The following is a 22,082-nucleotide window of genomic DNA, read 5'->3' as shown; positions in this document are numbered from 1 at the left end:
AAACCACGGCTGGTTGGAAACTGAGACTTTGCAATCAGACAAATCAGCCTTCATAATCATAATTAGATCAAATGTTAGGTGAGGAAAAAAAGAAAAATAAAGGAGGCTGGGGGACAAGTGAAGGGATGGATTAGAAAATATGTAAAGCAACCTCCTCCTGTATTACCTTGTTTATGGTACCAGTTGATCTTCCACTTTAACTTCAGCTTTCCCTTCTTTTTTTTTTTTTTTTTGTTTTGTTTGTTTGTTTGTTCCGCCCCTAACTCTGTACAGGTTCGATGTCGTGCTGGGAAAGGAAGGGGTAGGGTAGAAGTGGTAGGTAAAAGGCTTTTTTCCATCTCTGGTTTCTATGATAATTTGCAAGTTTTCATGTCAGAGCTGAGGTCTGGACCTTAATAACAAGCCTGTGTTGCTGGCCCATAACCAGTGGAGAAAACTGAGCTCTCCAGGAGATGCAGCCCACCTTCTGTCCCGTTGTCTACAGAGGAAACTCAGAGCAACCGAGGTCCTTTCTTAAGGAGGTACTTGAGTTTCTTGGAAGTCATGTGAATGGAGAAGATTTGAGGTCAGGGGAGGAGAACCCTGCGTGTGTACACATGCGCATGCTTGCGTGAGTAAGGGTGAGGAATATGCCTTGTAAGCCCTTACAAGAAGAGCGGTCACCTGCTGGTCCTACAAGCTGCGTAGCAAAATCTTGATGAGCCTGTGCGCCGTAATATCTGTTTTACTCGTTCTCCAGAGCTGAGGGGAGGTGGAAAGAGAGCTCCAGGAACCCTTCATGAGCTGGAGGCTGCGGCGAGGTTGCACAGCTTTCAGCTGCAGGACGAGACCGAGTTGGACGCGCAGCCCAGCCCAGGGTGACGGGGCGATCCCCTGCTTTCCCCAGGTGGTTTGGTTCCCCCTGGCCCTGCTGCCCACCTTCCCCCTGCAGCTGGGGCATTGTGGGGTCCCACGGGAGGAGCCACGGCTGCGCAGCACGGGGATGCACGCAGCGCGGGGACACACGCAGCAGCCGTTCCCTATTTAGTTCTGCAAAAGACTCAGGAACTTGAGTGATGAAATGAGGAAGAGGTGAGGCTTGAATTTCTTTCCACCTGCTTTGCGGGGGCTCTGAAACTTTCCGAAATAGCCAGGTTTTGTAGGTCTTTTCATGCCACGCTCGTAAATTTCTCCGTCTAGTTCATTAGCACTGAATTCCCGTGTCTCCTCGGAGCAGGTGTGTGCTCATACGCGAGTGACTTGGGCTTCAGAGCAAACATTTCCCCAGAGGTTAGGAAATACTGACCTGTCCAGACGCGGCCTTCCGTGGAGGGACCTTTGCAGACCCCGCTCCTTTTCCACATAACTCTTAGGAGAAATCTTTCTGCTTTTATTATATTAATCTTGTTGGACTTTGACTCACGTTTTGTCGCTGTTTAAAACCCCACAGTGGGAATTGTTAGTCTAGCAACAAGCCAGGAGAGAATTTATATTCTCTTAATAGCCAAGTTCACCGCTTTGAAATTCCCCAGACAAATAGTCTCCCTTCCTAATCCCACCCTATCCAAATACTTTAGAACATAAAATGTAAGCTACGCTATAAGAAGAAAACTTCTCAAATGGCATGAGAGTATTAGTTTCTCTCTTATCCTACATAGTTGCGTAGCTAATGTATTTTTTATTTACTGTAAGCATCGTGAAGCGCGTGAGTTTTCAGAGTAATACGAGTGGATACAGGGCATTTTAGAGTAAATTAAAATCGGCAGTTTGAAAAGTACTATTTGATATAATTATGGGCTGAGTGGGTGTTCTTCCCTGCTATAACTGTGTAAGCACTCTCGTGCCTTGCATAGGTTTTAAAGGTGTGATTTTTAGGTGGAGTATTCTGCATTTGGTGCTTTACCTAAAGTTTTTCTGCAGACATTTCAGTGAATCAGATCTGCCACGTGTTGTGTCCTGGCTAGATGTTCAGAAATGCCCGTGTTCTTTGTCTTGTTAATGCTCCTTCTCCCTCTGCTCCAATTCAGACAGCCCGGTTGATCTAACCCAGCAGCAGCTTTTGGGAAACAGCGATGCTGAACAAGTAGGTTATCTTGGAAAACAGCACAGGTGTTGGGTGAACGTCCGGCATAGCAAGCACCTGGAAGCTGGACACAGTTGATTACCTTGTTAAAAAGTGGCTGAAAGGAGACAAACGCATAGGAGTGGGAAACGAGAGAAGCATAGGAGTGTTTTCCTCTCAGAACAGCCTTCTTAACAAAGTATATCAAGAGAGCTAATGTTGAAGATGCTAACAGGGGAAAGGAGGAAGGATTACAATGAAGCTCGAGTGGAGGAGATAAAAGCCAAACCTACAGTCTCGGTAGGAATCGGGAGGAAGTCTCAGGAAGTTTTAGGCAGGGTAATTCTGGTCCTTTTTCTGGGTACAGTAGTGAAAGGTGTATTCGGTGTGGCTCAGCTGGATGGGATTATCTGGCTAACCTGCACACAGAGCGCTTCGTGCGTGCCATGCGGCTCCACACCTGTACGTAGCTGGCTGTCCACAAGGTGGTTTGTGTACCAAACAAGTTACAGCGAGAGCCTGGGGTTTTTGGTTTGTTTTTGAAGTCCCTCTGGCTATGTAACGCTCACTCTTTCTAACCAAGGCCGTGTCTCTCCCTCATTTTCAGTGTGCTTTTTCATAGCCGTTTCCAATTTCAGGTTCAGTTTTAAACTAACGTTTTGAGAGCATTCTTGGAGTTCAGAGCAAACTGCTTGGCAGGTGACTTTGCTCCCTTTCCTGCATACTCCGGGAGAGTTTACTAATTGTGTTTACTTGAGCATATCTGGAGTATTTTCTTACTTCTTGCCTTCTTCTGTGGTGAGCTGTGGCCAGGAACACAAGTACAGGTTACCCATGCAGAAAGCACGTACGAGTCAGGGCCGTGACTCATTGTGCTCAGGGAAAACGTGCAGTTTCAGCCTTCTAACCCAAATGCCTCTGAGCCCTTCAGCCTGTGAGTTTAAAAGCTCAGCTCCCCCATTTTATCTTTTTCACTCCTTTTAAATACTTTTTTAGATTTGTTGCTGATACGAGTTGCGGCTATGGTGATCCTAGAATATGACAAATGAGAAATCAGGTGGAAGAGTTAACCTTAAAAACCAGTAACGGGCCCGATGCCTTGATTTAGGAGACAAGCGTGAAACAGCTGGGTTGTTTTGGTGTCCTGTTTGGAAGAACGTAACAGTCATGGCTTAAAAGAACTCTTCTTAATGAATGCTTAATGAGTAAAAGTACATGATTAAGCAAAAATGAAGCTGAATGCACTCATGCTCAAAAAAGAAGTTACATTAGAAAAGACAAACTGGAGGAAAAAAAAATGCGGGGAGGGGGAACATGCTTGCCTGACCTGGAGGTTGCTGGGAGGGTATTCATGGAGTCTGACTGAAATCTCTTACTTCCCTGTTTACAGCTGTCTCTTATCAATTTACCTGACTGTAGGTATGGTTTAGTACTTTGCACCTCTTCTTATGCTACTTTTCATTCCTGTTTCTACAGGCTTTTTTGAATCAAGTATTTCTGCTTGTGGAATGGTAGGAGGTGTTGACACGCACTCTTGGGTGTTGGTTTCTTTTTTTTTTGGTTTGGTTTGCTTTTATTTATTTATTTTGAATTTGTATGGAAGCTTGGTGCAAACACCAGCTTTGTGATTTTGGCAAAGTAGGATATTTGGCTAATTTTTCTGAGAGATTTGTTGACTGAGATGTGTTTTTCTTGTCCCAGCCTCATAACTCCATGCTAATAACAGCGCTGGATTCTCCAAACCCTTACAAATGAAACTGTCATGGTACTACTTGTGTCATGTCACTCATCAAACTCTTTCGGAAAGATCTTATATGACGAATTAATGCCCGTGGTTGTGGCTGAAGGGGTGACAACACGGACTTACAGGGGTATACAGAGAAGCTCTGCTGTACCTGACTGCAGCCTGGAGAAAGCAGATCACCTCTTGCTTTGTGCAGGGAACTTCACCCGTGAATTCCTGTGATATAATCACTGTAAATGCATGTCGGAGTGCTTTGTGTATTGTTTAGTAAAGTTAGGTGAGGATCTGTGTGACAAATAGATTAAAAAGCTTCAAACACAGTTTGCAACAGTGTGTTTTAACGGATAAGTTCTAAAATCAGATGTTTCTATCTATATTTTACCCACATGTCATAGTTAACCACAATGCTCACTGAAACGTGAGTGTAAGTGCTCTTCTAAATCTGGAGCCAGAATCTCCCAAAGACTGAAACACTCGTTTAACAACTTGCTAAGAAAGGAGCTTATGGCAAGTGTTAGTCGTGCTGCTTTGGGATCTGTGCTCTGCCGTCTATCAGCACGAGCTCTGGTAGACTTTTGCTTTGTTTTGCTTCTGATCAGGTCTGTGAATCTTGTCTGAAGGGTTAAAAAGTTGCTTAAGTAAAGATTTAGGTTAAACAAACGAGCAAATAATGCTCTGCTCGAGCATTTCATTCACTCTCGCTTGTGTAGTGTAGGTGGCAGGAGGTTACCCTATATTGTTTGCTTTAGTGAAACGGACCGCGTGTCCCAGCATGGAAGCTGTGTGGTGTTCATATACAAAAGCAAAGGTACCTGTCATGCAAGAATACATTAAACAAAACAAAACTAACACCTTGCACAGCCCTCTGAAGCCTCAACACCGCCGCTGATGCTCGCAGGGATGGCCAAGCATCTTGCGTGAATGCTGAGCTGTGCAGTGGAGAAATTGCTGCTGCTTTTTTCCCACATCGTGTGGTTTTAACTCGCTGCCTTGAGCGTCTAGACTGCAGACCCTACACCGTGGCAATGGGATTAGCAGCACGTGCTCCAGAAAGGGAAGATGGGCTGGAAGTCCTCACGGAGAAGGTGCAGGAGCCGAGCCCAGAGCAGCACCACGTCCTCGTGGGGCAGCGGGAAGCCCGCAGTGGTGGAAGAGCTGCGGGCTGGCAGCGCCTTCTGCCAGCACCCTGCCCGTCACGTGCTGGCAAAGCGTTCGCCTGCCTCCTGCTCCAGCAGCAGGGGCTGCAGGCAGAGGAGGAATTAGTGTAATTAGATTATCTCGAGCCCAGAACAAGTCATTTGGGGTTTCTGCGAGGGATGTTTCCTGAGGTGGTGGGAACTATTAAAGTAAGTAGTGAGTGCGTGCGGGCCCTGGCTCTTGGTTGAGGGGGCATAAATCTCTTTGCTGCTTGCTTTCTGAGCTTGTTCTTGCAGGCTTTTCAGAGCCTCCGCTCTCAGAGCAGCCTGCCTGTTTCATAAAGTCCATAAAGCAAAATCTAACGCCGTCCCCTAGCTGTCAGGTAAGACGGAAAAATGACTCCTCTGATGCAAATATTGTTTTACACGATCTGTTTGAGAATAAAGGCTGCTCTATTTGGCAGCAGGGGTTAACCACCGAGGGCAGCAGGTACAGGCAGACTTAGGTATGTGATATGTTTGACTGTTTTGCAAGGTGCTGTAAATGTTGGCTCCGTGTAATCTGATAGCAGGGTAGGACAGGCGAGCTTAATGGAGGAAAATAGAGAGCAATGTAAGAGAACTGGAAATTCAAGTCTAGCTGACTAATAACAGCCCGCTCCAGAGGGGTTTTGACTGTTGATACTGCTGACAGCTGACAGTGAGCGAGAAGCAAACGGCAGAAATATTGCCTAATGTGCCCTGTATTCAGACAGGTTCTTTAGAGGCGCTGCAGAGGTAAGAATATTTACCTTTCTGAACCTGGGCAGGTCTGCTGGATGCAGCCGTGACCAGACCCAGCACTGACACGAGTGAGATGCCACGCTGCGGCTTGGAAGTGCTCGGGGAAGGGGACGCTTCAGCGAGTTCTGCTTGGGTTAGTTTGTGCCCCTTGTTCGTTGGTTTCAATCAATTAAATCAAATTTAGATATCTGAAATAGATTCTGAAGGAGTTTTCCCCAGTGCTTAAAACATACCGAGGTGAATCACAGAGCTTTTCTATGGCATTTTGGGATTATTTAAATATTTTGTTTGTTGTGCCTGACTGTCCACGTTGGAATAGTTAAAAATAAACAAACTGGAAGAAACAAAAGCCACAGAATGCGAAAAATCTCTGTTGGAAAAGTTAGAACAGAGATGGTCCCCAAGCCTGGTCCTGTGGCATCTTCTGCAGGACACCGAAGAAGCCCAGTGAGGGTTTCAGTGATGGATCTACAGTTACCAGTGCTTGACTGCAAAAGGCCATCTGCAGTAAGAAACTTCTGACTTGCAACTCATCTCTGCTGTCCTTTGGTCAGTTTTTCCCCCCTTTAATATATATACATTTTGTGTGCACTTATATTTCTTTTTTTTTTTTTTTTTTTTAAAAAAAAAAGTCCACATCTGTGGCTAGCTGAAAAAAGAGGGAGGTTTTTTTTTTTTAGTAAACTGGACTCTTTCCTCCAGGTGATCTAAAAACAACGACTGCATTACTAATTTGTGGAGAAAGTAATTTTCAGAGGCTGGCTGACAGCTTTATGTCAGTATTTGGTCCGGACTGGCAACTGGTAATTTGTGAAGCTCGGCATCCAGCCAAAGCAATTAGCTTTAGTTTCCCCTGATCTTTCTTCCTCCCACCGCCACCTCTTTATTCTCCTGTGTGCCTGTGTTAATCAAAGCAGCACGATCTCGTGGGGTCAAGCAGCCTTTCCCTCCTACACCCCCTTTGACAAGTTTGTCTCATATCCTGGTTTAGCTGTCTTGGAGCTCAGCCCTTCGGCTGTCTCTATACCAAGACGCTTTCCCTTTTAAAATCAGTGAGATTTCACTTGTCTGAAGCTCTCATTACGGTTGCTTCAGGATCGTGGTCTTAATTCTCCTTAAGAGGTGCTATTAAATGCCAGAAACCGCCTGAGAGTGCCTTTGCAAACGTTTGTTCGGCGTCACTGGAATAATTCTCTTGGTTTACGGGAATTTCTGATCCAGATTTGGGGTTTTATCATTTTACAACTTTTCTCTATCCTTTTTAAACCCCTTTTTGAGATTTTGTGCAATGCGAAAACTGGTAAGAAATCTTCTAATGTTATTTATTAATATTGGTAAATTGGTTATGGTATGACAACACACAGAAACAGTCCTGTCTCTGCAGATTTTCTATCGGATAAAATAACCCGTGTTATTTGGATGTTACAGGCGAGGAAGTAATTAGAGATCTTTTGTTTTCCTTTGTCTACATGGTTAGTATCACTTACCTCTCGATGAGCTGCACTGTGCAGACACTTGCGGTGTCATCTCAGACTTGCAGTCCATCTATTCTGGTTTTGGAGCGTTTGATTTTTATTTTATTTCTCCTCATGGAGAATATGTGAATCCGGAAGTGACCGGTTACAATGCAAAAAAAAATACTGCTTGAGGAGATGTGTGGTGGAAATCTGCATTACTGGAAGTTTGCCTCGTCTTGTGACAGGTCTTTTTCGTTTGGTTTAAAAAGAAATCCTTATGTAATGCAACTGATCTGTTCTAATTAAGTCGATCTGTTTTTATAATTTTACTAAGCTTTTGATTTCTGTCATAGCTGTAGGAAGAAGTTTGACCACGTACACCTAGACTGATACATTTTTTTATTGCTTTCCTTTCATCTGTTCAAAGCCCGTTCCTTCCCGACTTAACTGCGTGTCTCCTTGTTCTCATTTTATCAAGTGGGAAATACCAGCACCTTATTTTTTTCCTTCTCTTTACCAGTAGTGATGAATTGGCTACAAAGGCAGAATCCAAGCGATGCCCAAGTGTTTTGGTCCCCAGCCTCTGCGTTTACTGGAGATTACCACGCGGGTTGCGCATCAGCCAAAAGAGAAGCAGACCTTTGCTATGAGCATGACTGTCTTAAGCTGGCTCTTGGGTCCACATTACAGCGTCACGCTTCTGAAAGCGTTCGTCGTAGCACAAGCATCTGATGGTTGGTAGGATAAGAGACCGTGAGATAGCCCCTTGCAGAGAAGTTCTTAGAAAGATCGGCAGTCGTACCGGCAGTGGCCAGGAAGCGCGGTGCCACAGCACGTTTGTGGCCAGCGTTTTTCAAGTGCTGAAGGCCTGACGTGCGCATATTCTTCTCCCCTTCGTGGCAGTAATTACGCGCAGATATAAGCCTGTGCAAGAGTGACCTGTTGGTGCTTCTTTGCACCAACAGGAAGGTCTGGGGGCTTTCATTTTTTTCACCCCATCATTTGGGGAGGAAGGGAGGCTGGCTCTGTGACGTCTCTTCTCCCTAAGCTTCTCATTGCATCATGCACCAGGCCTATGGAAAACTGAGATTCGGTTATTTTCTTACCAGGAGGATAAGGAAGGGGAAAGAGAGAGGGTTTGGACCCTTGCTCCCCCCCCCCGGGATGCCTGAGCTCCCTTGCCTTAGGGTGACTTACAGCTGACTTTTCCTGTTGAGTCCTGTTCTGCTTTTTAAAAGCAAACTTTTTGTGGAGAAGCGACAAAGCCCCAGCCTGGTTGCCCGATCAGACTCGGGAGGCTCAGCCTTTATCTTAGCAGGTGTTCAGATGCTTTAGTCCGAGCTCGAGAGCTGCAGCAGCGGAGCTGGGGAGAGCCTTCCCCACCTCAATATCTTATAACTTGCTGTTTGGGATCAAACCCTCTAAAGCAGATTGATTTTGCTGGCTGCAGCATACATGGATTATTTCCACAGTGCTCTGTGTCCGCACACCTGCGCAGATTTGGGGTTACCTTTTCACCTGGAGCATGAGGATCCAGATGAAGCACAACTTCCTTAAAACTTCCCAGCACTGTTCCGCTATGGTGCTTGTGTGGAGGGCTGCTGTACAGCAGCTGTGTTACATAAAGGTGCTAAATAAACGGGACTCGATGTTACAAGTATCAGGGAACACGGGTTATAGGAAAAGGAAGGTTTTCAGGGGTGGGGGAGTGCTGAAGTCGTTATTGTTAACAGTCCGGAAAGGAATCTCGCCTTGTGTTAAATGGTCAGCCTAACAGAGGTTGTTGCCAGAGAAAAAGAAATGGAAAAAAAAAAAAAAAAAAAAAGATGCTCATTGAAAATGTGGTGAGTTTGTGACAGCATAGAAGAACTTGGTAATTGCATTTGTGCTTTCTGCCCTCTGTGGGGTAAATGTAGGCTTTTATTTGACGTTTAGGGAAGGGGGGTTCGTTTCGCTTCCCCTACGTTGACTGAATTGTGCGCCAATTTTTTTTTTCTATTTCTATGATTTATTATGTTTAACAGACGAACCCTCTTACTCCGTGTCCTCCCTCCTGTATGTGTACCGAGAGCCCGTGGTGACATAGGCTGCTTTCCAGCCCGGCTGCACAACAGGCGTTTATTGATAGCGGAGATTCCTTTGTCCAGGCTCAGCAAAGGTCACCCTGCTGGCTTTGATTATGTCAGCTGCTTTTTGCACAGCTTCCCCTAGGCAGTGTGGGTGCTTTCGGAAGATCTCAGAATGTTCCTTAAGTTGTTGCTTTCCTTCCTCCCTGATAGCCTCACCATGTTGTTTTCCTATCTTCTTCGGTTTGTGTCAGCACTCGAAGTATTGTGCCGTCTGAAACGTCTCATGCCGAGTAACAGATCTTAACGTGTTCTCCCTCCTGGTCGTTTTGCTGGCTACAGATGCTCGGGGTCTAAGAGCAGGATTCAAAGCTCCAGTTCTGTGCGATTTGTTGGTGGTGCTGCTGCCCCGGGATAGCCAACCTGTGAAGGCTGCCCCAGGGGATGGTGTTGCTAGCAGTTGTGCTCGGCGTGGATAAAGAAGGCCATCGGGGGGTTGGGACTTGTGTTATGAAGATTGCGAAATCATTTGGCTTGCTTTCCTTTTTATGAAAACCAGACTTCGTGATCTATTGCTTGTGTAGTATCTTAAGAAGGTGCAATCCTACAAGGAGAGGACGGGCTCTGGCTTGATCTGTCCTTAACCTCCACTGGCAGAAAGGAGTTAGCACAGGGAGCAGCCAGGTGCTTGCCTGACCTCCCCCCGAGCGTGTTCATACCAAAATCTCCAGGTGCGATACCTTTATTCTTCCCCTTCATTGACTCCTGTCTTCCTCCTGCACCCAACGTGTTGTTGAGGAAGGGCTCCAGCTTTGCACTTCTGGGAAGTCCCAGCGGTGACACTTCTGGGCTAGAGCTGATGCTGAGGACTGAAATTCATTGGGGAGTTTCGGTCATAAGGCGTTTGACCCTGTGCTGAACAAGTAGAGCTGTTTGAGCAGTAAGTCAGGATTCAAATCCGCATTTGATCAAGCAGCTAAGCTTGTTCTTAATTCCAGTGTTTGACCGATGTGCCTCATTGCACTAAAAGGGCAGTGCAGGATGATTACTGTTGTCTTTGGTAACCCTAGGTGGGACTGGATCCAGCCAGCAGCTTGCTGGAGGAGCCCTTAGTACCAAGACGTGAGCCTTCTGGTTTTATATCTGAGCTTCTTGTGCAAATGTTTGGGTTTGTTCCTGGCACTTTGATGCCTCTACCTCTCCAGTGTGCCGCCGTCTTACTTGAGCGCTCTGCGTTGTACTCGAGTGCTAAGGCAGCAGGGGTTGTGCCTGCTGATGTTGTCAGGAGTTGAAGGAGAAAATGCAGATTTGTTATCTCCACGTCAGAGCCTAGCTGCAGGCTAGGGAGCGCTGCCTTTAGCAGCAGGGCAACTTAGGGACCAAAAATGCTTGTTTTTGGGAGGCATTTCCTACCAGCTTGGCTGAATTGGCCAAAGAGCGATCGGGTGAAGTGAAGGGTACGTGTAGGGAGGAGTGGTTGGGAAAGCGCTTGTGATATCTAGCCCAAAAGTCCTACAGGGCATCTTCTGGGATATCGGAGAAGGAATGTAAGGGTTAAAGCATCTCAACGTGCTTTTGGACAGCCTGATCGAGGGGGTGGTTTCGAGATGTTGTAATACTTCGAGGAGGGGAATTTTCAGAGGGATTGACATCATTTATTCATGGGCTCAGTTTTAAGGATTAAGGAAGAGGCGTTTATTGATTTAAGGTGTTTATTGATATCTCCGTGTCTTAATATTGCTTTAATATAATAAGTTCCTGCGACAAAAAGTTAGTAAAAGCAAACATTTGTTCTGAGGTTCTGAAAATTTGATGCAAATGTTATGGTAATGTATACTGGGTCCCCTTTCTCCCAGGACTAATTGTATGTAGTCGAGCTTGTTGTGCGCGCGAATACAATTTATACATTTTGTGCTGTGTGCAAATAACTTACTTGCTGTTCACAGATGTACGTCACATCAGACAGGGAGGTCAGTGGTATTATATGGCCAAAACAATTGCCGTGTTTGTGTTAGCCTATAGGCATCAGGATCCTGTGATACTTGGAATAATGGAAGCACAGTTTATAAAAATAGATGTGGAGGAAAATATAGCTGGTTTAGAACGGTGCTGCCTTCTGTGAAAAGCTGCTGTTGTTTTGTATGTGCCGGAGAAAGCGATATGGGATACGGGGAAGTTCTCTGCATTATGTTGCCCTGCTGGTATTTCCCAGTAGCTCGGTTGTTACTACTTATTTGCCACTGAAGACGCACTTGGACGTTTCCCATAGACAATAATAGGTTGAGTGCCGCTATATAGCCGTAAGGTTAGATATTAAAGCCCACTAAAGCCTGTTCACACCGTTGTCTTTCACTGTGGTCCTAATGTTGGGGTTACGTGGCTCTTCCCTTGTAAGGACAGAGGCGCCATTTGGCTCTGCTCGTAGGTGCCGTGGTGCTTTTTGCCTTGGGGTGGTCGTGGGCTATGAGCACTCTGCACCAGCATCTTACTGCACGGGATCACAGTGGGGAAAATTCATAAAATAGCATTTAAATATCTGTTCCTACAAGGGTATCGGATCATTAGGAGCTTCTCACTACCGTGAGGTGTAACAGTTTTAAGCAGCGCTTGCGTGGATCCTACAGGGATCACGTGCATTGCCCTGCCACAGTCTCTTAAAATGATGTCAAATGATGGCGCTTGATTTCATGTTGAGGTTTGTTTGTTTGTTTGTTAGTTTTTAAATAACAAGTGTGGGGAGATCTCCTTGTAGCTTTTAGTATCTCTGCCGCCACAGCTTTTGAATCATGTCTTTGCTGTGCAGTGTGGCATCGCAGTATCTACTGTGAGATGTTATTGTTTTACAGAATCATGATCTGGTGCTAATGGAAGAATGCGCCACTTTCCAGCAAACACAGGGAACTTCTAATACCTGTCTTGTGGTGGTTGTACCTCCAGTTTTCCTTATGCCTTCCTAGACAGCCTGCATCTCTGACAGGGCGTTCATCCTGATTTTATATTGGTGCTGTTAACTGTTGTTGAGCTTAGAAAGTCACTGGGCTTCAAGCACTTGTACTCTCTGTTCAGACCTGTGGTTTACAGGCGTGTAATGGAGATGGTTGGAAGCCCTTCCCAAATTCTCGTTCTCCCAGGACAATTAGCTTAACTCTCATTTTGAAATAAGCCTCTGTTGGGAAGCTGAGGAGATTTTCCTATTTGCCTGGTGGTCCTCCGGAGCGAAAGCCCTCTTCACTGATTATTGAGAGTGACTTCAGATACTGCTGCTTCATCCTGTCGGAGAGGATATATGTAATTCGTTTCTCAGCAGTAGCTAAAACAGAAATTGCACTTGAGTAAATTTCCATTCCTGTCCTCTCTTCTGGAGGAGTTGGTATGTCCCTACTGACATAAACTCATCCATTTCAATCGCTGCGTGTAGGAAATGTTAAGCTACATAGCACATGGCCGTATAGTTTGTTTTTAGGCTAGCACACAGGCTGATAAGAGTATGGGATGGGACAAGCCGATCCCTTTGTGCTGATGGGTGTGCAACCTTCCAGTGGCACTTCTGTCTTCCTAAAAGGTGAGGCCAAGTAATTGTAGGGGAGTTAACCCCAGATCGTAGGGTTGCGTGTGGTGCTTTCACTGCCACAGCCCTGCTGATGTACAGAGAACTGTTCACGTCAGCCTGCGAAGTGCAAAGGGCTGAGGTTGACCAGTCGTGATTTCCAAAGCATAGCCTTTCTCCTCAAGCCTCTAGCTCTCATTAACACAAGTACTCTCTAGTTAGGGTTGTGGCTACTTAAACAGTTTAGCAGCTAATTAAAGCAAGCCTTGGAAGGGGAAGTTCTCCTGTCTGCATAACTTTGGTTTTCCTGATTTCTTAGAAGGGTTGGATCCAGTGACTTAAACGAGACTCCTTGAATGCGCTGTCATCACGGCTTAGGAATTTGGGAATACCACAATCTATATGGGAAAAACAGCTGCTGCGTTTCCTAGAGCGAGGGAGTACGGGCACGTGACTCGGCCCTCCCTAATTTAACTGCCTGGCAGCAGGGGAGGAAGATGCCCTTCATTTCTTGACTTTCAGACTGCTGCAAAAACAAGGTGAGGTTAACCTCTTGTACGCAGGCGGCTGTGACACGCCACAGACGGCCGCCTCGCTCCAGGGCTGAAGTCGCCAGAGGCTTTCCTCTGGGTCTCGGTCGGTCTCCGAGCGTGTCTCTCGAGGATGGGGACGTGCTAGACCTCTGCCACGTGTCCTCCTGTCGCAGCAGCCCTGCATCGAAGCCAGTTACAAGAACTTCAGTCAAAACGCAAGTCACCGCCCGTCTGCTTCCTTCGAGACGTGCGGCTTTAAATTTGTAGGCACCAGCATACTCCCGTAGGTAGGATCCTACTTGCAGGCATGCTGTTATTCCCTTGAAAAGGTAGGGTTTTTATTGACACGTTGATCATCTTAGCTGTATAAAAAGGTTACGTTTAGCACTCACTTTTATTTCAGAAGCAGTACAGTGCATCTCCATCCAAGCACAAGTTAACCATGATTGCCTCTAACGCTGATAAGTGAGTGAAAATGTGGGAGCTGTGAGCACGCGTCCCTCCAGCGGAGCTGTTTACATTCCCTGCTTTGGGAGTCTTCTTTTTTCTTTGCTATTGTGCTGCGCCGTTCCTTTGCCTGCTCTAATTTGCCATGACGTGGTCAGTGCTGTTTCCTTCCGGCTGCTCGCAAGCCTGCGGTAGAGATAAGGCTACGCTTACAGTGTGTTTTTAAAAAAGAAGCTGAAGATCTGCCTCGTGTACAGCTCAGGAACTCTCTGTATCGTACGAGGAATTTATTGACTCTTTATCTGTTGCACACTGGGAATCAAGATCAAGAGCACTTCACTTGCAGAGTAACAGCCCTGCAAAACTGGAACTGTGTGTAGGGCAGAAAGGTGATGTACGTGAGGTATCCTGCAGCTGAGTAGGTCAGTCTGGGCTTTGTGTTTTTGCTCTGAGTGTACCTTAAAGACCAGAGTTATTAACGAATGCAGAAGCCGCATGTATTAATCAGGCAAAAAGATGGAGTTTCTTTTTGGTAACTTTCGTGACTTTGTCGCCTTGGTGCTAGCCTGATACTTTTAATATGAAGCGCTTTGAAACTGGTGTCTTACTTCCTGAAACAGTGTCCCTCTGCTTCCTGAAACAGTCCTACTTTTTATGGGAATGAAGATTTGCATGTGTTGATTAGTGGAAGTAATACCTCTGGAGATACAAAGGTGTCTGACTTCCCCAGGGCTAGATAAATGTGAGGACGAGCCTTTCCTGTGGCTGCTGCTCTTTCATGTAGCAATCATTTCTTAATTATAACTTCTTTTTTCTCTCTTTCTCTCCTCAGAGATAAAAGGCTGCCCACGTGGGAAAACCACCTCAGGAAAGGATTTCCCTTGGTTTGTTTCCCTTTGAGAAGAGAAGGACCCGGGAATGCTGATGATTAAGAAATACTAAAACTGACGCTTGGTTCGTTTCGCCATCCTGCCTTTCTGCCCCGCTGGACCTTGGTGACGCTCGCCATCCTTTGACATTTGGGAACGTTTTTCTTCTTATGTGGAGCTGAGACCTGGGAATGCGTTATTATGGCAGCAGTTGTACAGCAGAATGAGCTCGTGTTTGAATTCGCCAGCAACGTCATGGAGGATGAGCAGCAGGTACGGGACCGCGTAAGAAATCACATTCGTGCAAGGGAAAACATGAGGAAAAAATGCCACGTAAAACACAAGAAAGCCAACGCTGAGATCATTAGCGTTGCAGCAGATCTTTGTGCAGTTTCAAAAGCTTCCTGTTGCTTCCTGTAACTTGCACGAGCCGAGCAGAAATGGGTTGAAATGTTGCAATTTCTGCAGTATTGCAGAGACCTCCTCTGAAAATGTTTTCCTCGTGTCACTGATTTGTACCGGTAGAATCCATTTGTGATGCACATTTCCTAAAATTCTGATATTTGGCTGTCGCTTTCACTTTTCTAGTGTGCTAGGATAAAATCTGGAAAAAGTAAGTGTGACACTGCAGGTGACTAGAAGGAGCAGTAGATGTCAGCTCTCTACTTTTTACAGATTGGTTCCTAAATTGCGTTGCTACGTGTATGTCAGCTATTCAGAACTAAGCTTCAAAATAATTTAAATTGGTTTCTTTCACACTGAAGGGAAAATAACTATTTCTATCTCGTGAGACTCTCAGGTAGCTTTACATGATCTGTACCACATCCCGTGAGTCCTGAGGCTTCAGCAAAGGATTCCTACTGTAAAAGTCAGGCAGCTCTTCTATAAGTGGTGGTTAATGGTAGGGTTTTGCATTTGTTAACAATACGTTTCTTAGTTGTATGGAGAGACAGTTGTTAGTCTTAGAGATCATAAGACATCTTAGTCTTATGGAGAGACAGCTGAGAAGTGCTGTCGCAAACTGTTCCTCTTTTTGTGAATGTGGAAAGTGTTTGTTCTTCTTTGTTTCAAAAATACTGTTGGCTTCATAACCCTGTCCCTGGGTTTTCTCTGTGCCCTAATATTTGGCTGGTTCGGTGGCCCGTTTCTGCTGTCAGAGTCATAGGATCATTTCAATGAACTGAGCGTTGTCTCTCTAAAGTGCTAACTCAGTTTTGGGTGGAACTGGTAATGTAACTTCCTTCCCTGTATTTTTCCAGAGCTTGGGGATTTAGATATGGGAATTGCACAAACATAGCAGAAAACGGGCTGTATTTATTACCTCTGGTGTGTGTTTGTTGCTGGTTTTTCTTTACAAGCCAGTGGGAGAGGGGAGAACTGCGAAGGGGAGGGCTACTTCACTGTGATTTCTGGAAGGTGCAGTGTAAGCATACGTGGCTTTGTTCATTTTAGCTATGCATTATGTATCTTTCAGTTTCTTCAGATGTTCACCTGAAGAACTGAAATACCTAGAGCACTCAACAGTAAACCCCCCCTAAATGGAGCTTTCTCCAGCCCCAGTCCAAACTTAACCTTGGCATGTGTCTCCTAAACCTAATAAATCCTACTCAAAATTAAGCCTAAGGAAAAAAGGCATCCTGGAGCATACTCTACAGGAGATAAAATCAAAGGTGTGGAAGGCCATAACAGAACGCCCCTCGCGGCAAGCTGTTTAAATCAGTAGGTTGACTTAGGTCAGCTCTCAAAGATTCGGGTGGCCAGCCAGATGGCTGCATGAAGGTAGGTATTAAACACCAGTGCTGGAAAAGGATCCTGCAGCAGGGAAAGATCTGGGAAGCTGGAGCAAGGTTTAACTCAGGTAAAGATATGTAATAGGACATTAACACAAAAAGATTATGCGTGTACCTGGTTCATCTACTTCTTGCACCATGGGAGCTGTCAGTACAGGTACTGCTGGAGGTTTCGGCTCTGGACAGATAGATTGCATTTAGGGATGCATACCCCAATGTGGGTGCTTAGGAATTTGAGCTCTGGAAGTGCTCTGTGTTGATCAGAAGCATTCTTCTGAGCTTTGTTGGGATGCAAAATGTGCCATCTTTATACATATGTGTCCATTAACTGATCTTTGGGTTGCTGGAGTTGAAAGAACTGTGATGCTTTCCTCCTCGTCGAAGCTCTGCCTGGAGCCCTGTTGTGCCAAGAACTGTCAGGACACAGAACAGCTGTGGGGAGAGGTTCAGGGTCTAGATGGCAGCTACACTCAGTGTTTCGGGGAAGTCATAAATTCGTGGCCGTCTATTTATTTTTTTAAAGTCTTGGTTAAACAGCCATAAATTAGGAACAGCCCATTTGCAAATGTAAGCATTCAGCCACCGGCAGATGCCAGTGGGAGGGACTTGGTCGCATGGCCCCATGTGAACGGGAAAGGCTCTCTTTTATCAGCTTCATCCCTTTCACTTTAGAAAATAAGGATTTTTTTTTTCTTGGAGGCCTCATTTATAGCATTGTGCTTATATGGTGGGAAAGAAGTGGGGTGAAAATGTCTTCATAACTTTGAGAAGGGAACAAGTGGCTTGTCCTAATGCTCCTGATAAGCCGACTGGCTGCTGCTACGTGTCAAAGATCATGTTTAAAAAGAGGTTTTGTGGATTTTTGTTTTGTTTTAAGAGATACCACACATATAAAACTGTGCAGGAGCTCCTCCAGGCTTTGGCTGCGTCGGGAACTGGCCTGGAACTGCTTTGCTCCCCTTCTGCAGCTTCTTCTCTCAGTGCCTTTTCATTTAGCCCTTTGTTATCTGACAGTAACCGTGATACTTGATCAAGACATTGTGGATTTAAAAAGCTGAATTAAAGCAACCACGGAGGCTGGATCCATGCTAGTAAGTTTTAAACGATGCCAGGGACACACCACATCATCTCACCTGTTAAATTGTTAGCCTGGTTCCCAGCACGACTGCTCTGTGCCATCAAGCACTTTTCCATGTGGTTCTGAAGTCTGCTCCTTAGGTTGGGCTTCTGAAACATGTCATGCCTTGGTTTACTCCTCCACGTTCTCCGATGTTCTGGAATATAAAGTCACCCCAGAAAAACCTGGTGGTGCCAGAGTCGAAAGCCACTGCCAAGGCCAAGCTCTAAATTTCTGGCTCTTTCCAGCTTCTGCAGGAAGTCCCCACTTATCAGCTTGCAGCTTTATGGAGGCTCTCAGGCAGTGGTTGTGAGATCCGTGCTGAGGTTGTCTCCCCGAGAAAGCAAGCAGCATTAATCTGCTTCCAAAACCCCGCTGTGAAGCTTGGTAATGTCTCAGATCCTGGCCGTGGGAACGCCCGGCAAGTCAAGAGGCTGCTTCAGCTGTTGGCACAGGAGCTCCAGGGAGAGAAAACCGAAGGCCATTTTCTAGTCACCGAGATCACTTTGCCTGCTTTCCATTAGTGGGGGGATTTTTGTTTGTTTCAAAATAAATGGCCAATTACATCTCAAGTCTGAATTCTGTTGCTTTTTTACAAAGCCAGTTTTTGCACCAACGTGTTTTTTTTTTCTTTCTTTCTCCCAGTGTAGCTTTCCTCTGCTTTTCCCTATTGCATGTTTTTCTTAGCACCGATCACTCACTTGCATAAAATGTCTTCCAAACCAATTAGCTGCTAGTCACTGTGTTCTTGGGACAACACATTTTCTGGAAAAGATCTGGATTGTCCCTTGGATGGGATCTGAATTGTCATCTAAGAAGACACTACTTCCAGAGCAGAAGAAATCCCCTTATTTTCCATTTGCACAACCAGTTTGGTATTTTGCGAAAATTTTTAGAGGAAGAAAAAGAAATACCTCTCAAGAATGTCAAACGCTAAAGATAAAGAAGAATTTGAGAGCACGAAGGAAGATTGCTGCCATTAGCATTCCCCTGAGGAGGGTAGGGTTCAGTTTTTCCCATCATGGAGAAGTAGCTTTTGAGACTAAATAAGCTGTTTTGTTAATGAAGTCATAGAATCACAGAATGGTTTGGGTTGGAAGGGACCTTAGAGATCATCTTAATTCCAACCCCCTGCCCTGGGCAGGGACACCTCCCACCAGAGCAGGTTGCCCAAAGCCCCATCCAGCCTGGCCTTGAACACTTCCAGGGATGGGGCAGCCACAGCTTCCCTGGGCAGCCTGTGCCAGTGCCTCACCACCCTCTGAGTGAAGAATTTCCTCCTAACATCTAATCTAAATCTCCCCTCTTTTAGTTTAAAACCATTCCCCTTTGTCCTGTCATTACCTGATTGAGCAAAGAGTTACTCGCCATCTTTCTTATAAGCCCCCTGTAAGTACTAAAAAGCTGCAATGAAATCATAACCAATTGCAAATATTGTACGAAATAGCGGTGATAGTTTTTGCAAAAACGTATTTCACATTAGATTTACTTGCAGTTGCATTTGTGCTTTTCTTCCTGAATGCGTTTTTTATATCTGTTCCAGCCTTCCTTTTTCACAACACTGGCAAGACAGAAAACCCATACTTTGTACAGCAGTAATAAATAAATTGGAAGCAGGTGTAATAATGGTATAAAATATAAGAGGCCACAAGGAGTGATATTTACTCTGACTCCAGTTTAAAGCTGTTATTAATTTAAAGAAAATCCCATTTAATGTGTCTTAGTATGAACAAATGCTCTTCTGCATGACTCTTCAAGTGGCTTCGCTCTTCATCTTACACCTGTTGGAAGAGCAGTGTGTCAGCGGGCTCCTCCAATTGTCCAGCTTATAGTCACACGACCACGTATTGCCCTGCGAGAGACAGACAGCCCCCAGGTATCCCCCTGGTGCAGACAGACAGTTTATCCTTACAGAACAGATCGCGTTTGGTCATACTGATCCTACTGAAACTCGTGACAGCAGCCTAATTCAGGAACATGGGAAGCAGCTGTTGGCGAAGCATGGTTCCTTAATGAATGGCCGATGGGGCTGTTGTAATTAGGTTTCCCAACTGGTGGGGTGGAATATAAATAGGGCTTTGAGAAACTCAGATAAAAATGTCTAAGAATCAGTTGGGTTTATCTGTGTTTCCCTTGTTATTCGACAACAGTTGTTTTATGACTGAAGAGTAACAGTGGAGATATTTTTGTCTCTCAGAGACAAAGTTAGTGACATGAGCTGCAGTCGTTAGAGAAGGACGGTGCTGAGCCAGAGTCATTTTTTATCCAGAAGGAGCTAACACAAGGCACAGGCAACTCCGTACAATCCCTGGAGAGCCTGTATGTCCTACAGACTTTGCAGGCCATGCATGTGCAACCGCAGAAGCCAAAAGGAAGGACGGACCGGCTCACTTCGAAGACGTTGCAGATAGATGTGTACAAGATCTACATCAGGAAGAGACACCCCAACACCTCTGCCCCTTTATGGTCAATGGTGAGAACTGGGTGTTTTTAGGGGATGATACCCGTTGTAGCACAGGAGCCTAAAACTGGATAAGGAAACATACTCTAAAAATACCCATTTCTACCTGTTGACTCTGAAGGAAACCTGGGGTTATTAGCTTAAGTCTAGTCACCATCCCTGGAGGTCTTTAAAAGACGTTTAGATGTAGAGCTTAGTGATATGGTTTAGTGGAGGACTCGTTAGTGTTAGGTCAGAGGTTGGACTCGGTGATCTTGGAGGTCTCTTCCAACCTAGATGATTCTGTGAGTGCTTGCACCACGGTTGTTTGAAGTTACTTGAGGTGAACTTCACCCCCAGTGTCTATGAGCTCAAGTAGGATGAGAATACTAAAGCATATTTGTGTTTCCCCAACCTAAAATCCATCGTTTTACCAGCTCAGTAACAGATGAACAGAGAGAACAGATGCTTGCAAAATGGCCTCTTTTTTTTGCTTGCAGGTGACAGGAGCCTGAGTGAAGTGTAGTATGTAAACTCTTTTCTTCTTAATTTTTTTAATGTGGTTATGTAGATGCATGTACAGTATATGTGGTTTCCACCACAAAACGTATAAACTGTGGTACATTTCTGAAATTGGGGTGCTCAAGCTATTTTTGTAGCATGAATTTTATCTCAGTAGTGAGGCTGTGATGGACTGTCGTCCTTCTAGTTCATGGAGCTGTTGAAAATAAAACCTTTCTAATTCATGCAGTATTTTATTTTTCTTCTCTCTTCGTGGTGCTTTATCTTTTTTACTCATTTTGCTTTCATGTAACCAAATCTACGAGTCTGGTCTGCCTTTAACTGCTCTGCCTTTTGCTGGTGTTTATTGCTCTCCTACCACGTTACGTTCTTTGAAGCTTATGTTCCGTAGAGTTTGGTAGGTTAGCTGTGGATTTTTTTTTTCCTTTGGGTTTTGTTGATTTTGTGGCGTTTTGTTTTTTTATTATTTTTTATTTTTTGTTTTAGTTCAGCAGAGTGTTTATAATAGAAGCCCATAGAAATACTAGTTTTGTTTCTGGATTCTTCCTTTTTTCTTGGTTGCCCTTTACAACAGTTGTTGCTGAGGCACGTTTTACAAAATACAGAGCAACATAAAATAGTAATTACTGCTGTGTAAAACTTGTAATTGCACTTTCTGCTTTCAGAACATATATTCCAGTCTCTTCCCTGGGAGACACTGCCTCCCATTGCCGTTGTCTGTATGGAGCCAGTAGCTCTGAGACCATTTTCCACCGGTGGTGGCCTGTGTAGTGGCGAGATTGTGAGACGTGAGCAACGCCTAAGTGAACTCATAACCAAATGTTGTTGTTTTTTTTCTTGCATGGTTAAATAAAATCTGCTTGATCTGTGTGTATCTTTGTTCTTCTGTGGAGAGTGAGACCAAACGTCTACACACCGGTTTTCTCACAGCAGCACATTGAGCAACTTTTTTTTTGTTGTTAAGCTTGCCACATTCATAATGCAATTTGTTTTTGTAGTGAGAGAGCCTCTGAGTTACACTAGGCTTTCTTTGAGCCCGCTGTGCTATCATCAGCTCTGACTTTCTTCCTGCAAATGACATTTTGAAAGAATCGCTTTGGAAAATACTGTCTCTGTAGTAGATGGCATTTTCTGAAAACCTCTTCCTGTTGAATGGTTGTCTTTTCAGAGAACGTGCATCTTCTTCTTATTACTGGCCAGCTTGCCTTCTGCTTTTCCAGCCGCCCCTTTTCTTCTGTATCTTACGGAAAATAATGGTTGAGAGAAGGAGAATGACTGAAAGCGGTCTTGGGAAGAAAAGAGGGGGAGCAAGTCAAGGAGGCCATAAGAATTAGAGAGGGAAAGTAGTATGGGACATGTATCAAGCACTCCCTGTTGCTCTGGGAGTAAGTGTCCCCTGATTGTGGTTGCCAGCTAGTGCCTTGTGGAAGACCTGATGCCCATGAGACCTTCCTGTGGTCCTTGCAGCCTCACCACCCCTCCACCTCCAGCTTGGCAGGAAGAGCAAACGGTGCGTGCAGCAAGTTGCTTGCCTGCTATCGTTGCCAGCAAAGTTTGGCATTTACTGCGCCACTCCTCTCCTCTGTCACG

The 22,082-nt window shown here is 45.1% G+C and overlaps 1 protein-coding gene across 25 annotated transcripts in view; it reads left to right on the top strand.

Annotated features, from left to right (window-relative positions):
- Positions 1 to 22,082, top strand: part of ELF1 (E74 like ETS transcription factor 1) — an 88,581-nt gene that overhangs the window by 34,404 nt on the left and 32,095 nt on the right. For 13 of the 25 annotated variants that reach the window (XM_050708185.1, XM_035553428.2, XM_035553424.2 and 10 more), the window contains one exon: positions 14,587 to 14,896. In XM_050708185.1, coding sequence (XP_050564142.1) covers positions 14,825 to 14,896 — 72 coding nt within the window. In that variant the 5' untranslated portion in view covers positions 14,587 to 14,824. Of the gene's footprint in view, positions 1 to 6,744; positions 7,896 to 9,489; positions 9,959 to 13,093; positions 13,637 to 13,710; positions 14,177 to 14,401; positions 14,497 to 14,586; positions 14,897 to 22,082 lie in introns of those variants that run through there. The other 12 variants (XM_050708171.1, XM_050708182.1, XM_050708170.1 and 9 more) reach the window with 10 other exon arrangements.

This window comes from Cygnus atratus, chromosome 1 (genome assembly GCF_013377495.2).
Source record: "Cygnus atratus isolate AKBS03 ecotype Queensland, Australia chromosome 1, CAtr_DNAZoo_HiC_assembly, whole genome shotgun sequence".
NCBI classification, from domain to species: Eukaryota; Metazoa; Chordata; class Aves; order Anseriformes; family Anatidae; genus Cygnus; species Cygnus atratus.
The sequence above is the reverse complement of the archived record's forward strand: the minus strand, read 5'-3'. Positions and strand labels throughout refer to the sequence as shown.